Raw genomic sequence first — 22522 nt, forward strand, 5'->3', positions numbered from 1 at the left:
TAGACACGGGATACTGACCTCTCCAGCTATGAGTAGTGTTCATCTTGGCCACTTGGTCAGATTGGTGTCTGCAGGGTTTCTCCAATGCACAGTCACCATTTAAAAAATTAGTCTTTGCTGCACATTTTGTGGGCAGCTACTCTAATAGAATACCAGTCTCTGTTCCTCATCAGACTTCTCATAGCCATAGTTTCCACTGAGGATTTCTGCCCATAGCAGCTACCACTGTGATGATGATCACCTATTTCCATTATTCCTTCTGTATTTATTAGGTGGCTTTCTACCGTAAGAATGAGCTGTATTTCCTTTCTCTCTTGTTTGTTTCTATCAGTATGAATTTATGAAATCTTCCTATATCAGTCGGTTATAATTTGATACTCTGTTTTGATTCCTAAATTGTTTAGACTTGGCCAGCAGGAGCTTCTTTCTGTGTCTTTTTGATCATCCTTATTGTCCTTTGAGCACTTGTTCCTGGCTATTTTGTACTTTCCCTGCCTACCCTGGGATCACTCGTCTCACTAAGTGGAGTGGTTCCTTATAGTATTGTATGGTCTTTAGAATTTTAAAGACCTGGGTTCTCAGAGTTTTGTTTGTTTGTGAGGTGTCACTACTTCTGGGCCCTCTTAGCAGACAGAGTTAGGAAACATATGAATGCCATCCATTCACCCATCCATCCATCTATCTATGCATCCATCTATCCACCTAACCACCCATTATTCATCCACCCAGCCACCCATCCGTCTACCCAATCACCCAGCTACCCATCCATTCATCCACCTATATCCATCCTTCCATCCATCCATCCATCCATCCACACACCCAGCCACCCATTCTTCTGTCCATCCATCCATCCATCCATTCATTCACCCATCCATTCTTCCATCCAACCATCCATCCTTCCATTTATCCAATCACCCATCCATTCTTCAATCCAACCAATTACCTAACCACCCATCCCTCCCTCTATCCATCTACCCTCCCAACCCCCATCCATTTATCCATCCATCCACCTAATCACCCAACCACCCATTCATCTGTCCATTTATCCAATCATTCATTCATTAGTGCATGCATTCATCCAGCCAATCACCCAACCATCCACCCAACCACCCATTCATCATCCATCCATCATCCATCCTCCTAATCACCCAACCACCCATTCATCTATCCATCCATCCATCCATCCATCCATCCATCCAGTTACCCATCCATTCATCTATCCAACCACCCAACCATCCATCCATCCATCCATCCACCCACCCACCTACATTCATCAATCTACCCATATCCATCCATCTGCCGTATCACTCAATTGCCCATCCGTTCACCCAGTCACCCAACCACCCATCCACATCTGTCTAGTCCATCTGTCCATCTACCCAATCACCCAACCACCTCTCCATACACCCAGTCACCCAACTGTCCATCTGTCCACCCCATCACCCAACCATCCATCCAACCACCCAGTCACCCAACCACTCATTCATTTATCTATCTATCCAACCACTTAACCACCCACCCACCCATCCACACGTGCACATACACGTCCATATAAAATTACTGCTGTATCTATCTGTATTAAAAATACATGTGTTTGTACATTTCGAATCCAATACCTCAGGGTTCTTTCCATCCTTTCCCTTTCTAAGTTTATTAATCTGTTCTCAGGCAGCAAGAAACCTGTCTTCTTTTGTCCTTAATGTCCTTAATTTGCTCCATTTCCCAACCATTCTGTCTGGGTTCTCCACCTCCAACCCCTACCACCCACTCACTTAACCTGGTGCAGTGACACCTCTGTTGGCACCTCCACCCCTCACTTCCTAGTTTCATCATGCCAAGAGGGAAGGTGTCAGGAAGATGGGAAGGGAAAGACTGCTTTTGTTTTTTAAGTGATTTTTATTTTATATTCCTAAATCAGTGGTTTGCAGACTTGAGTGTCTTGGTTTAAAATGCAGCAGTACTCTACCCCAGAGATAGTGAATCTCCATTTTCAGAGGCCTTCTCTACTGCTGCAGCGACTGATGCTGATGGTACACAGATCACATGCTGAGCAGCACTCCTGAGCTTGCTCTGAAGAGCTGGGGGTCTGCTGAGGACGCATCCATCTCACAGATATGGAGCCCCTGCCAAGTGCTATACATCGAGCTGGATGCCGGGTCGTGTGGGGGTAGGAGTAGTTTTAAGCAGGGCTTGCTTTGCTTTTTTTACTTCCTTTTCCTTGCCTCTCTCTTCTCTTATTTCCTTTCTTCTCCTCCCTTCATTTTCTCTACAGTTTTTTTCTTTGAACAGTGTTGATAGTTTCTAGTCTCTGATCATATAAATTTGCTTTGGGAAAGTTTCCCAGCATTTTTTTTCCAAGACGCAAGCACCTGCTCTGCTTTGCTTTAATTAGACCTGCCCGTGTCACTCCTGTTTGTGCTTTAGCAACAGGAACGCACCTGAGCCTTCTGAACACTCACTTGCTTCAGCTTGCCAGGTCTGAGCTAATCTTGTTGGCTACAGTTGATCACAAGAGAGTGAAGCAGTGTAAACGTTGGAGATAAGTTGTAGTCATTTTTAACATTTTAAGTAAGCCAACTCAGCTACTAGTTTTTCAACAAACTAAATTTATAAAAATGATTTTCATCTCAGTGTGCCTGTGTTGCCTCGCAAGCCTCAATGCCAGGTGTTTGGATTGCAAGGTGAGACTGCATAATAAGCAGCCACGCATCCACCAAAGGGCCACTGCTGCAGCCACGGAGCCCAAGCAAGGCGAAGTGCCATGGGGTGTTGGCTTGCTTGATCTCATGTGACTTCAGGGCTTAGTTTCTGCATCCATTTCTCAGTTTAACAAATGTGCCAACTCATTGTGTGCCTCAGCAAGGCCTCATTGGAATGAATGATTTGCTGCGTGCAAAGCTGGTTGAGCTCCTCTTTAAAGGCACTGTATCAATGGGTGATGGCAGGGTTGGGGTTATTAGCAAAGATGAAAACACACAGTAAAATGAGTCACCTAGATAGGAAACTCCCTAAAACCAAAAAACCAACTCTCTGTGATATGTGTGGAAGCTCAGTTCCCTTGCGGTAGAGCCACTTCTTTTTTTGTGGAATGGAGTCTTGCTCTGTTGCCCAGGCTGGAATGCAGTGGTGCAATTTCAGCTCACTGCAACCTCCGCCTCCTGGGTTTAAGCGATTCTTGTGCCTCAGCCTCCTGAGCAGCTGGGATTACAGGCGTGTGCCACCAGGTCTGGCTAATTTTTGTATTTTTAGTAGAGACAGGGTTTCACCATGTTGGCCAGGCTGGTCTTAAACTCCTGACTTCAAGTGATTTGCCCACCTCGGCCTCCCAAAGTACTGAGATTATAGGCATGAGCCACCGCGCCCAGCGGTCACTTCTGTCACAGTTGTATAAAGCCTCATTAAAGATCGCAGTGTTGCTGTAGTGACACGCAGTGCTGTAGTCGGCATCTGCCATAGTATCAGAGCCAACAGCCCGTATAACAGCTATCTTCTCACCCCAAACTCAGCTTGAGGCCTTGCAAGCACTTGAGATATAAAAGCAACAAAAGTAGAGCCCAGGTGCAGTCTGTGGAACTTGCATGTGAGGCACATGTACCTGACTCACGCCAACTGGGCTGCTCCAGCCGTTTCCTGTTTTGGTCTTATTTTGGTTTTTCCTTTCCAATAATCCCAGGTTTACAGGTGTCAGAGAGTCAGACCAAGGTAAACTGATCTGATTTTGAATAAGAAACTGAATAGCTGAAAGAAATAGAAATCAGCGTTTGGAGGTCCATCCTGTAAGAACTTTGCCTGGAAAAGGAACCAGCTTTCTCTGTGTTCTCCCTGAAGCATGGGAAAGTATCTGTCGTTGGGAACACATGCCCTTTCAGGAGGTAATTGACCTGCACTGTTGGTAGGAGCATCTTATGTAGCCATCTGAAGACAGATTGGAACTTCCTTACTCAGAAGAGTTCAACTATTTGGCCAAGGAATGTCAACTATTGCTGCAGAATAAGCTGGGTAGTCACCTGCTGACCCCTTTTCATTCTTTTCTGCTTTATTAGAACCTTGATATGAGAATAAGTTCAGCAAGAGTTGGAGAGGAGAGTGAAATCATTCCCAGGCTTCCTGTGGAGGTCTGTGCTCTGCAGGCCATGGTGAGCTAAGCCTGAGAAAGAATTAAAACAGTGTTGGCTTTGAGTCAGCAGAAATAGTGCAATTCATTTCATAAAAGTTTTGAAAGAACACTTTTTCTTTATTACAGGCTAAATGTCTTGGTGTATTTTGCCTATTTTTGTTGTATCTTGGGAATGCCATTTTCTAGCACGTTTTAGATCTAAAACACTGCGTTTGGACTTAATTGATATGCCTGTCACTCATCTTCATTTGGTCTTTGGGCAGTTGTTGCTTTTGCAGTGGTAAGCAAGAATGTCTAGATGCTGCTGTCTTTCCTTAGGTCAGAGCCATGTTCATCCCTGGTGCAGGTGAAGCATATTCCTGCCGGAAATGCTCAGCCCTCATCTGATTTTCTAGGAAATGTAGAGATCCCAGTACCAGAAGCAAGAATAGGCAAATCTCTGAAGTTTTATGGCTCTTTTTAAGGGTGACATGCAGAAATCCAAGTTACAAGTCTATGTGCAGTCTGATGAACAGTAGCTATTCAACAACCAGGCCATTGTTCAGACAGTTACACTTCTTTTTAAATATTAGAAACAAACGTACCTTTGATATGGTAAAATTTTAAACTTACCTTTAATTACTTTTTCTGCTTTAGTTAGTACTTGCATTTTTCTGAACTCATTTGGATATCAGAGCATTTTAGTTTCTCTCTTTATAAAATGTTAATCTTTGTAACATGTAACTTTGATTGCCCTTCAAGTTCCCCAGCTGTGTATTCCAAGAAAAACAAAGAGCAGACTGAAAAATGAGCTGATCTGATTGGTTAAAAAATTATTATAGGAAAGTCCTGCTATTTGATAAGGTTGATTTTCTTTTTGCAGCTGTTGTCTCTTTGTGGCTCAGAGTTTCAGTGCCTGGAAGCTAAAAACAGAGTTTTAAACAAAATGTATAACTGAAGTAAATTCATTCACCTGGTTCTGTAGTTAAGAAACTGTAGAAGTACACCACATGCCATAAACTTACGTTGCTTGTTTTAGCACTTACATTTTATGTGAATTTTTTGTCTGCTCTATGCAGTCTCTTCTTTCATTAATTTTCTCCTGGTCATTCTGTGCCATATAAAAATTATTATCTCTATACAAGAGAACAGCAGTCTTCATAAAATTGTAGCATATTTTTCCACATATTACTGTAATTACAAAGACTAAGACATTTTGCCAAAAACGAAACTGTATATGCCATCCTTTATGTGTTTAAATAGTACTTTTTAATTGCCAGGTCTACAAAACCTGTGCTGAAATAGTATAGAATCATGTTTGGAAAGGTTTATTGGAGAAATGCTGGTTTTTAAACGTGGAGTTCCGTGCCGTCTGGTTCTAGTGTAGAATCATGTTTGGAAAGGTTTACTGGAGAAACGCTGGTTTTTAAAACGTGGAGTTCCGTGCCGTCTGGTTCTAGTGGGTACAAGAGGTGTTTTCTCGCCCGGGATCTTTACTGCCACTGTCACTGCCAACAAATGACAGTACCAGTGGCGGGACCAACAGACACTTTCATCCCCGCTTGTGAGTTCTCAGATGGTGGAGCTTTGCCTGATGAGTCGTTGTATGTTAAGGTATTTGTGTATAGACATTTTCCACTGCCCTCCACCGCCATAGGCAAGTATGTCCTTCGAAATCCTGTCACAATCTCTGCCGTGGAGATCTGTTGAACAACTGCAGAGACACTCGAGGAAAGAAAGATTCCATGGAATATTGTTGCTCAGAGTACTCCATTCTCAGTTGGAGAATATTAATGGTGTCACAGGGATGCGTTTTGGAAACTTGGTGAGGGCTGGGAACTCATCTTGTCCTTTTGCATTTGGTGGTTTAAGTTGCAAAACAATGGCTTAAGATAGAAATTGGCTTTCTCTCTGTGTAAAAGAAGTCCAAAGGCTGTCATTCCAGGGCTAGTGTGGTAGCTCTATTCGTAAGAGGATCTCTGGATCCTTCTGTCTTCCTGTGTTGCCTTTTTTAACAGGTAGGCTACTGTTTTTAAGATTGCCCCAGAGTCATCAATAACTGCTGAAGCTCCAGCCATCTCATTCAAGTTCTTGGCAGCAAGGAGGAGGAAGGGACAAGGGGAATGAGTGTACCTGCCAGCTTAGCCCCTAAACAGCTTTCCTGGAATCCCATTCAACATTTTTTACTTTTGTATATTGGCCACTCATATATGTAAGCAAGGCTGGGAAATGTGGCGTTATAGCTGGAGTGTTGCTGTTTCTGACTGTAGGGGTTTGGCTATCCAGGAGGGGCAAGTGGATTTTGGGGAACAGCTGTCAGTTTCTGGCACAGTTCACCAAATCATACGTTCTGGTGTACATTTTCCGACAGTATTGCAAGGAGTAAAATGTAGAGGAAACATTTGTAAGGAATTCTTTTCAAGGTCGACACAATGTGAAATGTATGACTTAGAGCAGTAGCTCTCAGTTCTGAGAGATGCAGCACTCCAATTATATCACACAAATTTTATGACACCTGCTTTATGATCCTGAAATAAAATGCATACATACTTTAATCTACCTTTGCGTATAATTTACATGTGTACATAAAAATTACATGCTACAATGTAAGTTGGAGACAGTCTATAAATGCCTAAATGCATCTATTGTAGGTGAAAAAATTAGATATTCAGATGCTGGTCATGTATATTAAACCATTGTGAATATAGCAACTATAACTGTAGCCTGGTCATGTGGCCTCTTGGTGATGCAAGGATTGAGAATGGTTTTATTGTGGTCATGTGATATTTTGAAAGGGAAAACATCTCCTGTAAAGTTCCAAAGAAAACCAAACACTGTCTTTCTTTGATTAACATGATTGTTGGATTTGTGGAAAGATCAGTGATGTTAACACTGAGCAAAAAGATAAAAACCGTGTATTTGTGTGTTAAAAAGAGCCTTGCTTAGATGATCACAAAAAGCAGGACATTTCTTCACCATGTGCTAATATCCTGCTCATTTCAGAGTACCCTGCTTCTCTGAATCCACCACCCAAATCAATCCTGGTGCCTCCTCTCTTCAAAACCATTACATCAACAATGTCCGCACCAATTTCAGTGACTTCTGGGCACAAGTGAGAACCCTGCTTTAGAAGACTCTTTACGTTTTCCATTTTTGTTTTAACTGACACTAATTCAGCAGTTAATGTGGTTAGTTTTTCCCTTGTTATCTTTGGTTTTGTCAGCTGAGCTTATTTCCTCTTAAGTTTTGCTGTAAAGCTGTATTAAGTGAATTTTAAACCCTAGTGAGGAATAATCAACACTTCCAACGTCTCAGATTCAGGTATTGAAAAGTAAATGTGTTACAATCTGGCACAACTGCAGTTAGAAGAGGATTAAAGGAAGTGATTAGGAAATTCTGCAGGGTCATTTGCCACCAGGTTTTGGTTGTAAAGGCTCTCAGTTTTAGCTTTTCCCATTAACCTATTCCCTGTGTGCTCTTTTTTATTCTAAGGGCTTCTCTAAACTGGGCTTATGTCTGTTAAAAGTGCCCCTAAACTTGCTCCTCTTCTTTTTTTTGGAGATGGAGTCTCACTCTGTCGCCCAGGCTGGAGTGCAGTGGCACGATCTTGTCTCACTGCAACTTCCACCTCCCGGGGTCAAGCCATTCTCCTGCCTCAGCCTCATGAATAGCTGGGACTACAGGTGCCCACCATCATGCCCAGCTAATTTTTGTATTTTTAGTAGAGAAGGAGTTTCACCATGTTGGCCAGGATGGTCTCAATCACTTGACCTCATGATCTGCCCGCCTCGGCCTCCCAAAGTGCTGGGATTACAGGCGTGAGCCACTGCACCCGGCCTGCTCCTCTTCTTACTAGAAACCCAAGGAGGTTTTTAGATTCAGAAGTATCTAAGCAGAAGGATCATGTGAAGAGGCCCTACTTAAGACACCTGCATCCCACACCTGGTTACCTTATGCATCACACACACTTTGTGTTGTCTGATTGTCACTTTTTTTTTTCCCCAAGAACATCTGGCATAATTAATTACTCATAAGTCTTATGAGTCACATAAATAGGAAAAACACAATGCTTGCTTTCTAAATTGCACCCTCTCCTTTTGTTATTTCTTTGATTAACCTGAATGCTTTCATTTAATTGTAGTTTGAGAATAAATTGCCTTAATGTAGCACTGAAATCTTTTCTTTAAATGATGGCATTTTAATTAAAACTGCTTTTTAAAGTTAATGAGTCAAATAGAATGGCATTTTACATTTTCTTTTGTGATGTTAAATTGCTCTCCAGCTATGTCAGAAAGTTTAAGTACATATTCTTTGCCTAGTACTAGCAATCTAGTGCTAGTACTAGATTTTTTTTTTAACTGAGGCTTTAAGGAACAATTTTGTTCCATTGTGATGGTCTGTTGTATTCTCTCTAACATGTCTCAAGATAAAATTATTACTTTTAAATTTTAATTTGCAGATATCCCAGGAATGCAGTTTCTGTTAGTTGATTTATGGCATTTAAGGCAAATAGTATGCCTATTCATTGAGTAGTATCTACTACAGTGTTTTGTTGTAATTAATGTTCTTTTATTTTCACCTAGTGTTTTGCATCATTTGGCTTTGTGATGTCATTGGATAACTGGTGGATTGTTTTAAATTTTATCCTATATAAAACTGCCTCTGAGTAAAACTGTGGTGTGAATGGGTGTGTGTGTAATGTGTGTACATGTACGTGTGTGCCTATAGGTACACACACGTATCCAAGGACAGCATCTGTGGCACAGCCTAGGCCAAACCTCAGATCTTGAAGAATCACTCATGTATTTTGTGGGCAGGTGAGCCAAGATGGGAAGTCGCTCCTTGACAAGCTCCAGCGGCCCTTGACTCCTGGCAGCTCCGATTCCCTGACGGCGTCTGCCAACTACTCCAAGGCCGTGCACCATGTCCTGGATGTCATCCACGAGGTGCTGCACCACCAGCGGCAGCTTGAGAACATCTGGCAACACCGCAAGGTCCGGCTCCATCAGAGGCTGCAGCTGTGTGTTTTCCAGCAGGACGTTCAACAGGTCAGTTTCGCCTCGTGCCCTTCTGCATGGGAAATGGCTTTCATTGAGTAGAGTTTGGATACTTCATCATATTGGGAAGATCTGTGTCTAAGGAGTGATGACTAGAAGATAAGGAGAGGAGATTTTTTGTTGACTGTAAGTGAAAACTGGGGTTAAGAATGCGTGTTCAGGCTACTGTCAGCCAGTAGCTCCTGTGCGCTGAACCCAGGAGAGGATGTGAGGCCTACACTGGGAAGTGTCTGAGTTTTCTTCTAGAAACGGATCATTCTTATTTATATTTATTTGTGGCAATAATGCTGGTGTGCTCCCGCAGTATATTGTTACAATTTAGTTTACACTTGTATGTTTTCCAACTACTTAAACAGTGAGGTGGTCATGCTTCACTTCCAACTTGGTAGATAGTGCAGTCCCTGGTGCACAGTAGGTACATTATAATTAGTTATCTCGTTGATGAAAAGTAGACTTTTATGACTACTCATTTCTAAGTAGTTGACATCTCTTTTGTTTTAAAGAAACAAAAGTAAGAGTAAGTCCAGTTTCCCATTGATTTGCTTCCTTATGACAGAATAAGAGTTTTAAGGATTAAAGCTATGGGAGTAAAATATGACATAGCTTTAGGGATAAATAAGATAATAGCCGTGTCCTTGCCGCCAAATAGAGGGAAAGACAAGGGAATGAATGGGGTGTCCCCTCTGGGGAGGAGGAATCCTGGAGAATGCAGGGCAGCCCATGGCCTCAGGAAGTTGGCTGGGAGCTGCCGTGATAAGCCTGCAGAGAGCCACTCTCACTGTCTCAGGTTTCCATCCCCTGAGTGGCATGTGAAGGTGAGTGAGTTTTCTGCTGAATGGGCTGGGAATTTGGAGAGTCGCCCTGTGTTCCGATGAGAATGAGATTCTCTGTATGTCATTCACCGTCATTGTCATCATTCTTCACTTCACGTGAGTCTGGTAAGTTCAAAAGACACTGAATGGGCCAGGCGTGGTGGCTCACGCCTGTAATCCCAGCACTTTGGAAGGCCGAGATGGGCAGATCGCTTGACACTAGGAGTTTGAGACCAACCTGGCCAACATGGCGAAACCCTGTCTGTATTAAAAATACAAAAATTAGGCCAGGTGAGGTAGCTAATGCATGTAATCTCAGCACTTTGGGAGGCTGAGGGTGGTGGATCACCTGAGGTCAGGAGTTCGAGACCAGCCTGCCCAACATTGTGAAACCCTGTCTCTACTAAAAATACAAAAATTAGCCTGGTCTGGTGGCACGTGACTATAATCCCAGCTATTTGGAAGGCTGAGGCAGGAGAATCGCTTGAACCTGGGAGTCGGAAGTTGCAGTGAGCCAGGATCGCACCATTGCACTCCAGCCTAGGTGACAGAGTGAGAGACTCCGTCTCAAAAGAAAAAAAGCCTGGCATGCTGGCACATGCTTGTAATCCCAGTTACTCAGGAGACTGAGGCAGGAGAATCACTTGAACCTGAGAGGCGGAGGTTGTAGTAAGCCAAGATCACGCCACTGCACTTAAGCCTGGGCAACAGAGCAAGACTCCATCTCAAAAAACCAAAAAAAAAAAAAGAAGACTCTGAATGGCCCAGTAATTTTAAATTTTCATACACCGTGCTTTGGTTCTAATTTTATTTTTTGACTTCTCCAAAGGTGACATATACAAAGTGCTTCAGGAATGATCATTTTGTTATTATTTATGCTTCTTAACAATGTTGTTTTAGTCCAAGAAGATAATTGCCGGAGAAAGAATACAGTGCAGGAAAGAAGAGGAGGGAGCCAGTGGTGAAGAGGGATTGAGAGGACAGACATTGTGGGAATGAAATCATGAATAATCGTGTTTTTGAATTGTCCAAAAACTTCCACAAACCATGAAATGTTGGCGGTTTAAATGTAGCTGTTGAAAGCTTCCCCACATTCCTTGTATCCCTTGGGTCAAGCATAATTCCACATCCCTGGACTGATGCACTTCCCAAGAGGGGGCCTCATTAACTCACCCGAGGGAGCAGTGGCAAGGACACCCCCACCTTTCCCCCCACACCCCATTTCTCATGGCTCTTTTTTCTCTAAACTCATGCTTAGGTTAGAAAAGAGCACAAGGTAAGGAAGCCCTTGGGAATAGGCTGAATCTGGCCATCTAATTTAACGCCAAATACTTAATATGCTTGAGTTTGAAAACAGCAAACATGTAGAAAGGTAATTATGATAATTATGAGGCCAGTTCTTTAAGCTAGCTTTTTTCCCCCTCTCAAACAGCATGTTGGCTTGGATGTCAGCAGGAGAAAGTGTTTTTTTGCAATACACATAATGCATATATGGTCCTGTTAGCATTCCATAGAAAATAGATACTGTTCATGAAGGTAATTATTTTTGTTGATGAATGATCTGGAATGGTTTGGACTTGTTATGTGAACAAGAAATTGCTCTGTAGGCTTTGACTTGTGAGGTAAAGAGTGAGGCTGATAAGATTAATCAGAGCAAATACTGTGACAATAGGATGTCAAAACCAAAACTGTGTTTCTGAAACTCAAGGAATTAATGACACATAGGGAAGTTTTTGCCATATTAAGTATAGAGTAGGAGAGGCAAGTCAAGAATAAATGAAAGAAAAATAGTAGTACTTTAGAAGGACGTTACCAGCAGAAGATAAATTTGTAAAGACAGTAGTAACCGAAATCCGTAAGAACATAGTAAACCTATTAGAGACACCACAGTGGTTTTCATTTGACTGCTTTGGGTGATGCAGAAGCACCTGTAAATACATTGAGAAAAAGGAAGAGCAAATTACTGAACAATAGGCGAGGCATGGCATGATGACAGTTTTATGAACGCCACCCCAGAAGAGTAAATGCTTGTCTGTTGAAAAATATTTGAAGGAACAAATACGTCTGTTAGTGGACCCTGAGGAACCAAATGGGGGAGGATGACAGAGGGAGTTTGGTTTGTAAAACATGGTTAATTTTGGTTTCGTGGTTAATTTTTTCCCCTCTTAATAAGCAGAGGCCAATTCATAACTTCTGTGTAGAAGGCATTTCGAATGGTAGTCGGGCGTGGCAGGAGAGGTGGTTGAAGCTGCTGTGTGTAGCACACTTACCATGCTTCCAATTTAGAGCTGGGCGGGGAGTTGGGAAGACCTGCTGAGGACTTTCCCAGACGCACATGCTGGCTGCCTTTGCCATTGTTCACTTAAAAAGAAAATGGAAGTTCTTTATCACATTTCCTAATGATCAAATAATATGCATCTCTCCATTGCCTTATGTTTAGTATCAGAGTATCTCTCAGCAAAGGTTTGGTTGAATGAATGAATGAGTAGCTGTGTTACTGCCACACACTGTTTTCTAGTTTAGAGTATGCTTTAGTTTTCTCTAAGAAGGTAACTTATTTTTGCTTTGCCTGTTCAGATGGGTAGAAGTAGTCCAAAGGGGATGCCATCAGACTTGTTTTTCTGCCTTACCCGTTCAGCTGGCCTGGCTCTACTTGGATTGTTGCGATTTAGTTACTCCAGCGTGTCAGGAGCAGTGAATGGCCCCATAGGTTTGCTTTCCTGAAGCCAGATGAGTTCCCTGAGGAAGCCCCTCAGCGGGGATGCCTTCTGCAAAGCCCCCATTTCCCCCATAGCTCATCATGTGTGAGCGCCACCCCCTTGCAAGTGTCTCTTGGCAGGACCCTCCAGGGCCATGTTGGACCATTTTTAAAATAATACTTTTTTTTTTTTTTTTTTTTTTGAGACGGAGTCTCGCTCTGTCGCCCAGGCTGGAGTGCAGTGGCCGGATCTCAGCTCACTGCAAGCTCCGCCTCCCGGGTTTACGCCATTCTCCTGCCTCAGCCTCCCGAGTAACTGGGACTACAGGCGCCCACCACCTTGCCCGGCTAGTTTTTTTGTATTTTTTAGTAGAGACGGGATTTCACCATGTTAGCCAGGATGGTCTCAATCTCCTGACCTCGTGATCCGCCCATCTCGGCCTCCCAAAGTGCTGGGATTACAGGCTTGAGCCACTGCGCCCGGCCAAAAATAATACTCTTAAAAAACTGATCAGGCAAACCTAGTCCACTCTAAATTCTTCTTGTCCAGATTTTATTCTTTTTTTCTCTTTCTAAAACACCTTAATTGAATGTGTGATGCTCTGAAAGTTTCAGGGATAAATATGTTGACAGGGTCCAAGTTCCTTTTCTCAAGGAATTTATAATCTGATAAGAGTAGATTGTTTTTAGCAGATGGTTTTGTAGTCTAATAAATTTGACTGTGCCAGGCTCATCTGCAACACTCATGTCTTTGGTTATTGTGGAGTATAATTTGCTAAGGCGTAAATTTGAATCCTGCCTGTCAAGGTGCTATCAGGAGTGAGGGGTAAATAAAACTTGCGACCTCTTCTGTGGTGTCTGATTGCCTTACAGCATATACATTTTGATGGGGCATATGTACATTTCAGTGATTTGTGCAAATTTGGGTGTTCCTCAGAGCTTTTTCTGAATTCTCAAACGTCAAGTGTCTAATACATAAGGAAAAATGAAAGGTCCTACAGTAGAGGGGCAAGTAGCAGCTATCATATTGAGGGCTACTAGGTACATCTTCGTGGAACAGGTAGAGTTTGAGCAGCTGTTTGAAGGATGAGGAGAAGGCTGGTAGATTGAGGAGTGGGCAATGGGAATTCCAGCAAGAGTAGGACAGAAGAGTCAGGATCCATCCAGGGAGCAGCAGGTGCCTAATGTGGATGGGGAGGTATGAGGTGGCGCTGGTGCCAGCAAGGTAACATGGGGCCAGGCACAGAAAACGTGGCCCCCCACAACGAAGGTTTTGGGCCCCTGTTGAAGGAGCTCATGCTTACCTGCACCAAATGTCGTGCATGGTGCCAGGACTGTGTGTGACATCTGAACAGCACCAAGCTCATCTTGGTGCTTCGTGGGTGCTCACTGCCGTGTATGTGTCTTTCCTGTCTCCATGCTCACAGCTGGCCTATTGAACTTTACCCATTTCACCTCATTGAGTTCAAAGCCCAAAGGACCTCCTATTCTGTGCCTTTTAACTTGATGCCGTAGGCAGTGGAGGGTGGATAACAGGAGTGAACCTAAAGACCAGGAACCTGGTTAGGTTCCCATGTGGACGCCTGATATGGTTTGGCTGTGACCCCACCTAAATCTCATCTTGAATTGTAGCTCCCATAATTCCCACGTCTCATGGAGGGACCCAGTGGGAGGTAATTGAATGATGGGGGCGGGTCTTTCCCATACTGTTCTCGTGATAGTGAATAAATCTTGCAAAATCTGGTGGTTTTATAAAGGGGAGTTACCCTACACAAGCTCTCTTGCCTGCTGCCATGTAAGACGTGCCTTTGCTTCTCCTTTGCCGTCTGCCATGATTGTGAGGCTTCCCTAGCCATGCTGAGCTGTGACTCCATTAAACATCTTTCCTTTGTAAATTACCTAGTCTCGGGTATGTCTTTATTAGCAGCATGAGAACAGATTAATACAACACCCCTGCAAGTCATGAGTGAGTAAGTCTTGGAGAGTGAGAATGTGAGGACCACAGAGACAGCCATCAGTGTTTCATTCACTGGTGTTTCCCAAGTGTCTGGGAGAGCAGATGTCAGTATTTGTTGAATGACTGAATGAGTAGTTGAAGGAATTTAAGAAATTCCCCAATTTTGCTAATTAAAGATTCTTTGGTGTTAAAAGTTGCTTCATTTATTCCAAAATGGGGGAGGGTTGGTCTTATATCTGGGAGATCTGCCTGAAGGATGGAATCTTTGATATTGGGGAACTAGGGCTGTCCAAGGAAGGAAGTGATCATTTCAGTGCATGGGAATTTTGAAAGTGTGAGATCTCTCATGAGGATTTTGGTCATTGGAATGCAAAATGAGGGTCTTTTATGCTGAATTCCAGCTGGAGGAGGGAAGTTGGCATATGTCTAAGAGGCAAAGCAACACATCCCAGGTCTATAGGGAAGGCATTTCACAGATTTGCCTCAGGTCCCAGCCTATTCCTTCAGCCTGCAAAAGCCAGCTCTGCAGGAAGCCTGACTCACGAGCTCTAGGTTTAGCATCGCCTACACTAGACCTAGCTTTTAAGTGAAGTTTGAGTTCCTGAACTCCCTTGTCATCTGCTCGTTGAGTCAGGAGGGAGTTTTCTGATTACACTTGTCAGAATCATATAGCCCTAGCTATTTAACACTTGCTTCTGTTTACACTCCCACACTCGCAGTTTCGATTGTGTCTCTTGATTAGAATGGCTACAGGATTGCCATCTTCTCTGAGTTCTCTGTTAGAATTAGAGAGTGCTGAGTAGGGGCACAGGCTTGGTTTTGGATTGGGAACCACTGGGCTCAGGTAGAGGCCGCCTGCTGATCTTCCTGGTGGGTCTGGAGCCAGCTCCTAATTACCTTCTGCAGTAGTGAGCAAAGAATAGAGGGGACCGGAATCCAGCCATCCCTGGAACCCCAGCCGGGAAGGAGCTGCGGATTTAACAGTGAGAGGACAAGGGCTGGGGAAAGGGCTGGCTCCCTCCCACACACCCCTCACCCAAAACATCTTCACTGTCAGTTCGTGGTGAATGCTAGACCTAAAAAGTTCCCACTCTTCCCCGAAGCCCACAGATGTGTGTTGAATTCTGTGTCTGTTTCATTTCACTTTTAAAAGTTGTCACGCATACAATAGAATTTGGAGCTGGAGCCCCCTCATTTTCCAGGTAATAAAAGCAAGCCTTGGAAAAGTCGGGTGGCTTGGCAGAAGCGCCAAGAACCTCTTGGTGTTTTTACTGTGTCACCGCTCCGTGTCTGAGGAGGATGCTTACCTTGTGGAGCTAAGCAAAAAGGAAAATCAACATGATACTGAAGAAAGAATCTTCGAGTGGTGGTTTTAGTCACAGGGAAGGGGCTTTCCTAGAAGCTGCAATTGCCCGTGACTATGAAGCAAAACAGCCACTTAAGAAGAGAGAGAGAGATAGGCGTTTAGTCCTTTAGGAGGGAATGAATGGAAAGGGAAAAGGTGAGGAGGGAAAAGGAGCTCCAGTGACCACTCTCCAGCCCCACTCAGCTGCCTCAGGCCTCCCTTTCCCCTCCGCATGGCACTTAGACAGCTGGGGGTGAGTGATGCGGTCTGGGGTCTTCCTGAGCTTGGCCTCCATGGGAAAGGGAAAAATAAGACCAGTGATTTCATGAGTAAAATACGCCAGAGCACTAGAAAAGAAAGTGTGAGCTAGACTAACGCAGGATGAGCATGTGAATTCCAGTAATTTAAACTCAGTTCTTTTGTGATTTTTACTTTGTTAGTACATTTCATTAATAGCATAATATTGACTATCCTTGCAGCACTTGCAAACACCAGCCTTTAATAAAAATTAACATTATCTACATGAAAGTCTTCTTTTATGGCCACCTACTTACGTTTAACCAATCTAAAATGATGTTGCTTAGTCAACGAGTCATCTCTATCAGTTTCCCCAGCGATGTAAATAAAAGACAGTGATTGAGCTGTGAGTAACTAAAATAAATGGAAACAGGTTGGTAATTTTGGTTTTATAGAGAATGTGGGCTGGCAGGGAGTAAATCTATATTTTGCAACTGGAAAAAAATCTGACTTTGTATAAAAAAGAACAAATTCAGAGTATTTTAGATTTACCTTTGCTTTTCATTTGTTTTATGTATTATTTAAATGGATTGTAGAATCAGAGGAGCTTATTTTCATTTTTGCTTACGTAAGCTGTGACTTAGAAGGGGTTCTCATTAATTTGACTTAAAACACACTAATTCATTATGTATTGTCTCTTGGCTGGACTGGGTAGATAAAGGCCTGTAATTTGCTTATCTTTGTATGTTTTAAATGGAAAGATTTCACAAGTGTGTCTTTAAAATGTTACTTAGACCAGGTATATTGACTCAGGATCACTTGGTAATCTGAGTAATCTACCCACAGTGGCTGCAGCTGGCAGATGATTGTCCGTTTTCTCTGTGTGCATTTTGGATCCAGAATTACCTGTAAAAACAGACTAGCTTATGTTCTTGGTTGCTTTATGTCAGATGTATTATGTAGTTTTTCAAGTAGCAATTCTAGAGATGGCACTCTAGTTTTAGAAATATTTTAAAGGTTTTCAGACAGTATTTACAAACTGAAGTGGAATGTAGTGAGCTTGGAGTTGAGAAGACCTCCATTTGAATATCTTTCCTTGGGCAGGTTACTTACCCGAGCCTCAGTTTCTTGCTTAATAGAAATAATGATAAAAGTCTGCTCTCTTTTTATTTGTAGCCTTTATTTGTGATTGAGAATTCAGAATTTCTCAAAGATTAGAAAAGTAACACAGTGTATAATACTAACACTTCTAGTGGCATCTGGACAGCCCCCCATAATCAAATGTGTGGCTGTTTCCATAACTGAATGTTCAAGGACTTGCACTTATTAAGGACTCAGTAAAGACTATAAGTACCCTCAGATTAGGTTTTATTGACAGATGAATTTTTAGAACCAAGTTTTGAAAAAATACTTGGAATTTCAGAGCTTTCTGTGGTTGAGATCATGGACCTGTATTGCCCTCCCAAGCAGAGTATGGAACAGTCATTCAATAAATGGAGCTGATGACAATGACACGATGCATGACGATGACAGAAAACTATTCTAGGAAGTATTTGCAATAAACATCTCTGCATTTTAAAGGAAAAGTATCATTTACGTTGGTTTTCACATTGTATGTTGCTGTGAGGTAGGCTTTGAAGTACTCTCCTATTTGATGAGGGTTTAGTATGTGTTTCTCAGTCGGTGTTGCTATAAAGGAATACCTGAGGCTGGGTCATTTCTAAAGAAAACAGGTTTATTTGGCTCACGGTTCTGCAGGCTGTACAAGAAGCATGGCACCAGCATGTGCTTCCGGGGAGGCCTCAGGCTGCTTCCACTCAGCGTGGAACGCACAGGGGAGCCGGAGCTGCATGTGCAGAACACATGGAGAGAGAGAAGCAAGAGAAAGAGGAGAGAGGTGCTGGGCTCTTTTCAACAATGAGCTCTTGCAGGAACTAAGAGTTAGAACTCACTCCCTCCCTTGAGGTGGCACCAGGCCACTGATGAGGGATCTGCCCCCATGACTGAAACACCTCCCACTAGGCCCCACTTCTGACACTGGATATCATATTGCAATGTGGGACTTGGTGGGGCCAAACAAACCATAGCAGAGAGAAAGAGAGAGATAAATTTTTAAACAAATTTTTAAATAGTAATTACTTAGAAATGGGAATCCATAAATACTCTACAAGTCCACAAATACTGAGTATTAGATAGTAGGGACCTACTACAGAAAATAATTTTACACATAGGTGATACAGGATGGCCAGAACTCTGCAGCAGGACTCAGGGGAACCATGGCCTGTGGCCAGTTCCTGTTGCATCTAATCAAGGATTGGTAACTGTTTGCAGATTTACCCTAACTCAGTTTTGCTGAGCATTGTGACAGCGTCATTTCCTGAGAGGTTACTTACCCAATAGCCTGAACTATTCTGCAACAAAAGTGGAGGAGCTCTTTCCTTTCTCATCTCACCTGTATGTCAAGGCAAAGGCAGTGTAGACAGAAGGATGAGCCCTGAGGCAGGCATCCTGGCTTCCAGTGCACACTCGGGCTTTCCCATAAAGTCATGGAGGGCCCTGCCTGTGTCTTCATCTATAAGAGGATAGGGGTCCTCCCACCCCTGGCTCACTGTGAGGATGGATAGCTCAACACACGCACAGCCTTAGGTCAGGGGCTGCTTCCACGCAGGTGCTCAGATGGTGAGATGATTGCCAGTCAAATGATCATAATCATACCACCATCACGTTCAGTCTTGCAATTAGGGCCTTGGTTTCCTTTTCATTACAAACAGGGAGTTAAGCTAAACATTCTGAACAGCTTTCCACCTTCTGACATTCGACTTAGGTGCTGAGCGATGGTAGCTGTTTCAAGTGTGGGTGGTCCACCCTGGAGCAGCCATGACCTTGGGACTGTCATTTTGTCCATTAGAGGGCACTGGTGTACTGAGGAATGAGCCCACACCACACCCTCTAAACAGAGAGGAAGGTGGTGGTGGTCTCCAGCTTTGCTCTTCTGCTTCTGTGCAGAGTAGCCATGGGAAGGGATCAGCTTTTGTCTTTCTCATCTGGAAGGGAAGCAGCAAGCCCCAGGCCAACCTTATTGTCAATGGAGTTGAGGCCACAGAGTAAATAGATGACAGCACTGTCTGGGAAGGGGACGGAGGTACAGCAGGCTGGACTGGATAGATAAAGGCCTGTAATTTGCTTATCTTTGTATGTTTTAAATAGAAAGATTTCACAAGCGTGTCTTTAAAATGTTACTTAGACCAGGTATATTGACTCAGGATCACTTGGTAATCTGAGTAATCTACCCATACTTAGAATCAACAGTCTCATGGGGAGTTTGGTTTTGAATATTAGCTGGGTTTCATAGCTGTCTGCAATTATTTTAATAAAGTGGAAATTATTGTTGGAATTTATACATATTCCTTTGAATTATTTTCATGTTTATTGGAAATACAATTTCACCTGGTATTTATATTTCTGTCCGAAGGAATCACTGGTAAAAGAAAAATGCCCATTATAATCCTAGGTGGTTGGTTTATAGCAGCTTTTATTTCCAACTTAAAACTTCCTAAAATACTTGGAAACAGATTTCTTTCTTTTTTATATTTTTGTTGTTGTTGTTGTTGAGACGGAGTTTCGCTCTTGTCGCCCAGGCTGGAGTGCAATGGCACGATCTCGGCTCACCGCAACCTCTGCCTCTCAGGTTCAAGCGATTCTCTTGCCTCAGCCTCCCAAGTAACTGGGATTACAGGTGCGCACCACCACGCCCGGCTAATTTTGTATTTTTAGTAGAGACAGGGTTTTGCCATGTTGGCCAGGCTGATCTCAAACTCCTGACCTCAGGTGATCTGCCCACCTTGGCCTCCCAAAGTGCTGGGATTACAGGTGTGAGCCACTGTGCCTGGCCAGAAACAAATTTCTATTAATTTTAAAATACTGTATTTTGATTCCTCTAGCCCTTTCTACCAAATAATGTTTATCTTTTATTTTTTGAAATTGTGCCCTTATTTCAAGTCTCTGTGGACTTTCCAGTAATCATCAGGTTTGCTGCTTACTGGTGACTTAATTTTTCTCTTTACATAAGTTGAATAATATACAGAATATACTATATAGTTTTTAAAAAGTCTCCTTAGCCCTCCTGTAGATCTTACAGGCAGGTGAACTGTAGCAGAGGTGTCACTTCTGTACCTCTACATTCTTTTCAAGCTAGAAATATTTGATACTTCTCTTTTGCATGGTTTGGCCTCATGCCCAGAAGCACATTCCATTAAATGTATCCATTCCCAAGGCTGAGAGGTCCAGAAGTTGTCCTTGAGACTGTTTCTTTAGCAGTGGAATGGACCTGTGTTTTAAAATATAATAGACTGTGGGACGAACAACTCAGCAGCTCTTTGTCTGCCTCGAAATCAGGTGGCAAGTGTAGCAATGCCTTATAGGACTCTTTTTTTAATCCCAAGGGAAAAAAAAATGTACTAAATACATGAGTTAAAATGATATACTCAATACACTAGTTAAAGTAATGCGCTCAATCCACGAGTTAAGGTGCGCCCTGGTACACTAGTTAAAACAATGCGCTCAATACATGAGTTAAAGTAATGTGCACTCAATACGTTAAAACAATGCGCTAGTTAAAACAATGCGCCAATTAAAACAATGAGCTCAATATGCTGATTAAAACAATGTGCTCAATACACTAGTTAAAACAATGCACTCAATACTCTAGTTAAAACAATGTGCTCAATACAGTAGTTAATGTGCTCAATACACAAGTTAAAACAATGAACTGAATACACGAGTTAAAGTAACGCACACTCAATACCCTAGTTAAAACAATGCACCCATTGTGCTAGTTAAAACAATGTGTGCAATACACTAGTTAATGGCTCAATACACAGGTTAAAACAATGAGCTGAATACACGAGTTAAAGTGATGCACCCTCAATGCGCTAGTTAAAACAATGCACCCATTGTGCTAGTTAAAACAGTGTGCTCAATACACTAGTTAATGCGCTCAATACATGAGGTAAAACAACGAGCTGAATACACAAGTTAAAACAATGCACTCAATACTCTAGTTAAAATAATGTGCTAAATACATTAGTTAAAATGGAATATGTGCAGCCTGTGCCATCAGGAGCTTGAAATGAGATGGAAGCTTGCCATGAGTTTTCGTTATAGGCAGGGATGCCGTTTGCCACACTGACATTAAGATGTTTGACATAGAGGTCATCGAATGCTCACCGCTACCCGTCATTATCACCACTGGACAGGTAAGGAACCTGAAGCTGAGAAGGAATAAGGAAGTTGCCCAAGAGCACACAGCTAAATTCTGTGTCTCTGTACAGTGGGGCTGGAAATGAGACCAGACTCTGCCTCTACCCGCACCCCACACCTCCCACACTTCTGATCTCAGTGCCTGCCAGTTCTACAAGGGTCTGTACAGAGGACTTCGAGAGGTTTGTTAAGGTCTGCAATTTACCTGTAATACTAACTTTGCTAGACCTTGAGCAGAAAGGACCCTCTGCCAGGCCCTTAGGTGTGAAGGTCAGTGGTTTGGAGCAATGAAGAACATGTCAGGCTCTGATCCTCACCAGCTGCTGCTTTTTTTCCCTCTATATCTATGAACGTGGCCGATCTCTCCACAGTACAGTTGATCAAGGGCAAGGAACCACAAGCTAAGCCTCCTTTATTTTGCTATTAGCAGAGCCTTGGCTGGTTGGCTTCCCAGATTGCCCTCTAGACCACTGTCTTTGCTGCGTGTGCCCATTTGTTCTTTAGTCCAAAGTGATTTTGATCTGCATTGTCTGAATGTTTGTGTCCTGCCAAATTCATGTTGAAATATACTCCAGAGGAGTTGGGGCTTCCGGGAGGGAATTAGGCCATGAGGGCCTCACCCTTGTGAACAGCATTAGTGCCCTTATGAAAGAAGCCTGAGAGAGCTCGTTTGCCCCTTCCTCCATGTGAGGACACACAGAAGGTGCCTTCAGTGAGGAACAAGCCCTCACCAGTCACTGCGTCTCCTGGCTCCTTGATCGTGGACTTCATAGTCTCCAGACTATGAAACCCTACATTTCTGTTGTTTATAAATTACTCAGTCTAAGGTATTTTGTTAGAGCAGACTGAATGGACAAAGACAGCACCAGAGTTACAACATGCAAGGTATGAGTGAGCCTTCACTACCATTGCTGTGTATTAACAAATATGTTTCAATATTTAAAATCTTTTAAAGTTTTTAGTTTTTAGCTAAAGACATCACTGACTTAGTTTTTTGCTAGTTATCTCCTATCCATCAAAGAGGACAAAGTGGGCATTTGATGTAGCGTAAATACAGTTGT

At 42.9% G+C, this 22522-nt stretch overlaps 1 protein-coding gene across 5 annotated transcripts in view; it reads left to right on the forward strand.

The window, feature by feature from the left end:
- TRIO (trio Rho guanine nucleotide exchange factor) overlaps positions 1-22522 on the forward strand; it is a 366877-nt gene that overhangs the window by 165936 nt on the left and 178419 nt on the right. For all 5 annotated transcript variants that reach the window (XM_045394729.2, XM_045394733.3, XM_065546102.2 and 2 more), the window contains exon 9: positions 8914-9144. In XM_045394729.2, coding sequence (XP_045250664.2) covers positions 8914-9144 — 231 coding nt within the window. The remainder of the gene's footprint in view (positions 1-8913; positions 9145-22522) is intronic.

Source organism: Macaca fascicularis, chromosome 6 (genome assembly GCF_037993035.2).
Source record: "Macaca fascicularis isolate 582-1 chromosome 6, T2T-MFA8v1.1".
In the NCBI taxonomy this organism is placed as follows: domain Eukaryota; kingdom Metazoa; phylum Chordata; class Mammalia; order Primates; family Cercopithecidae; genus Macaca; species Macaca fascicularis.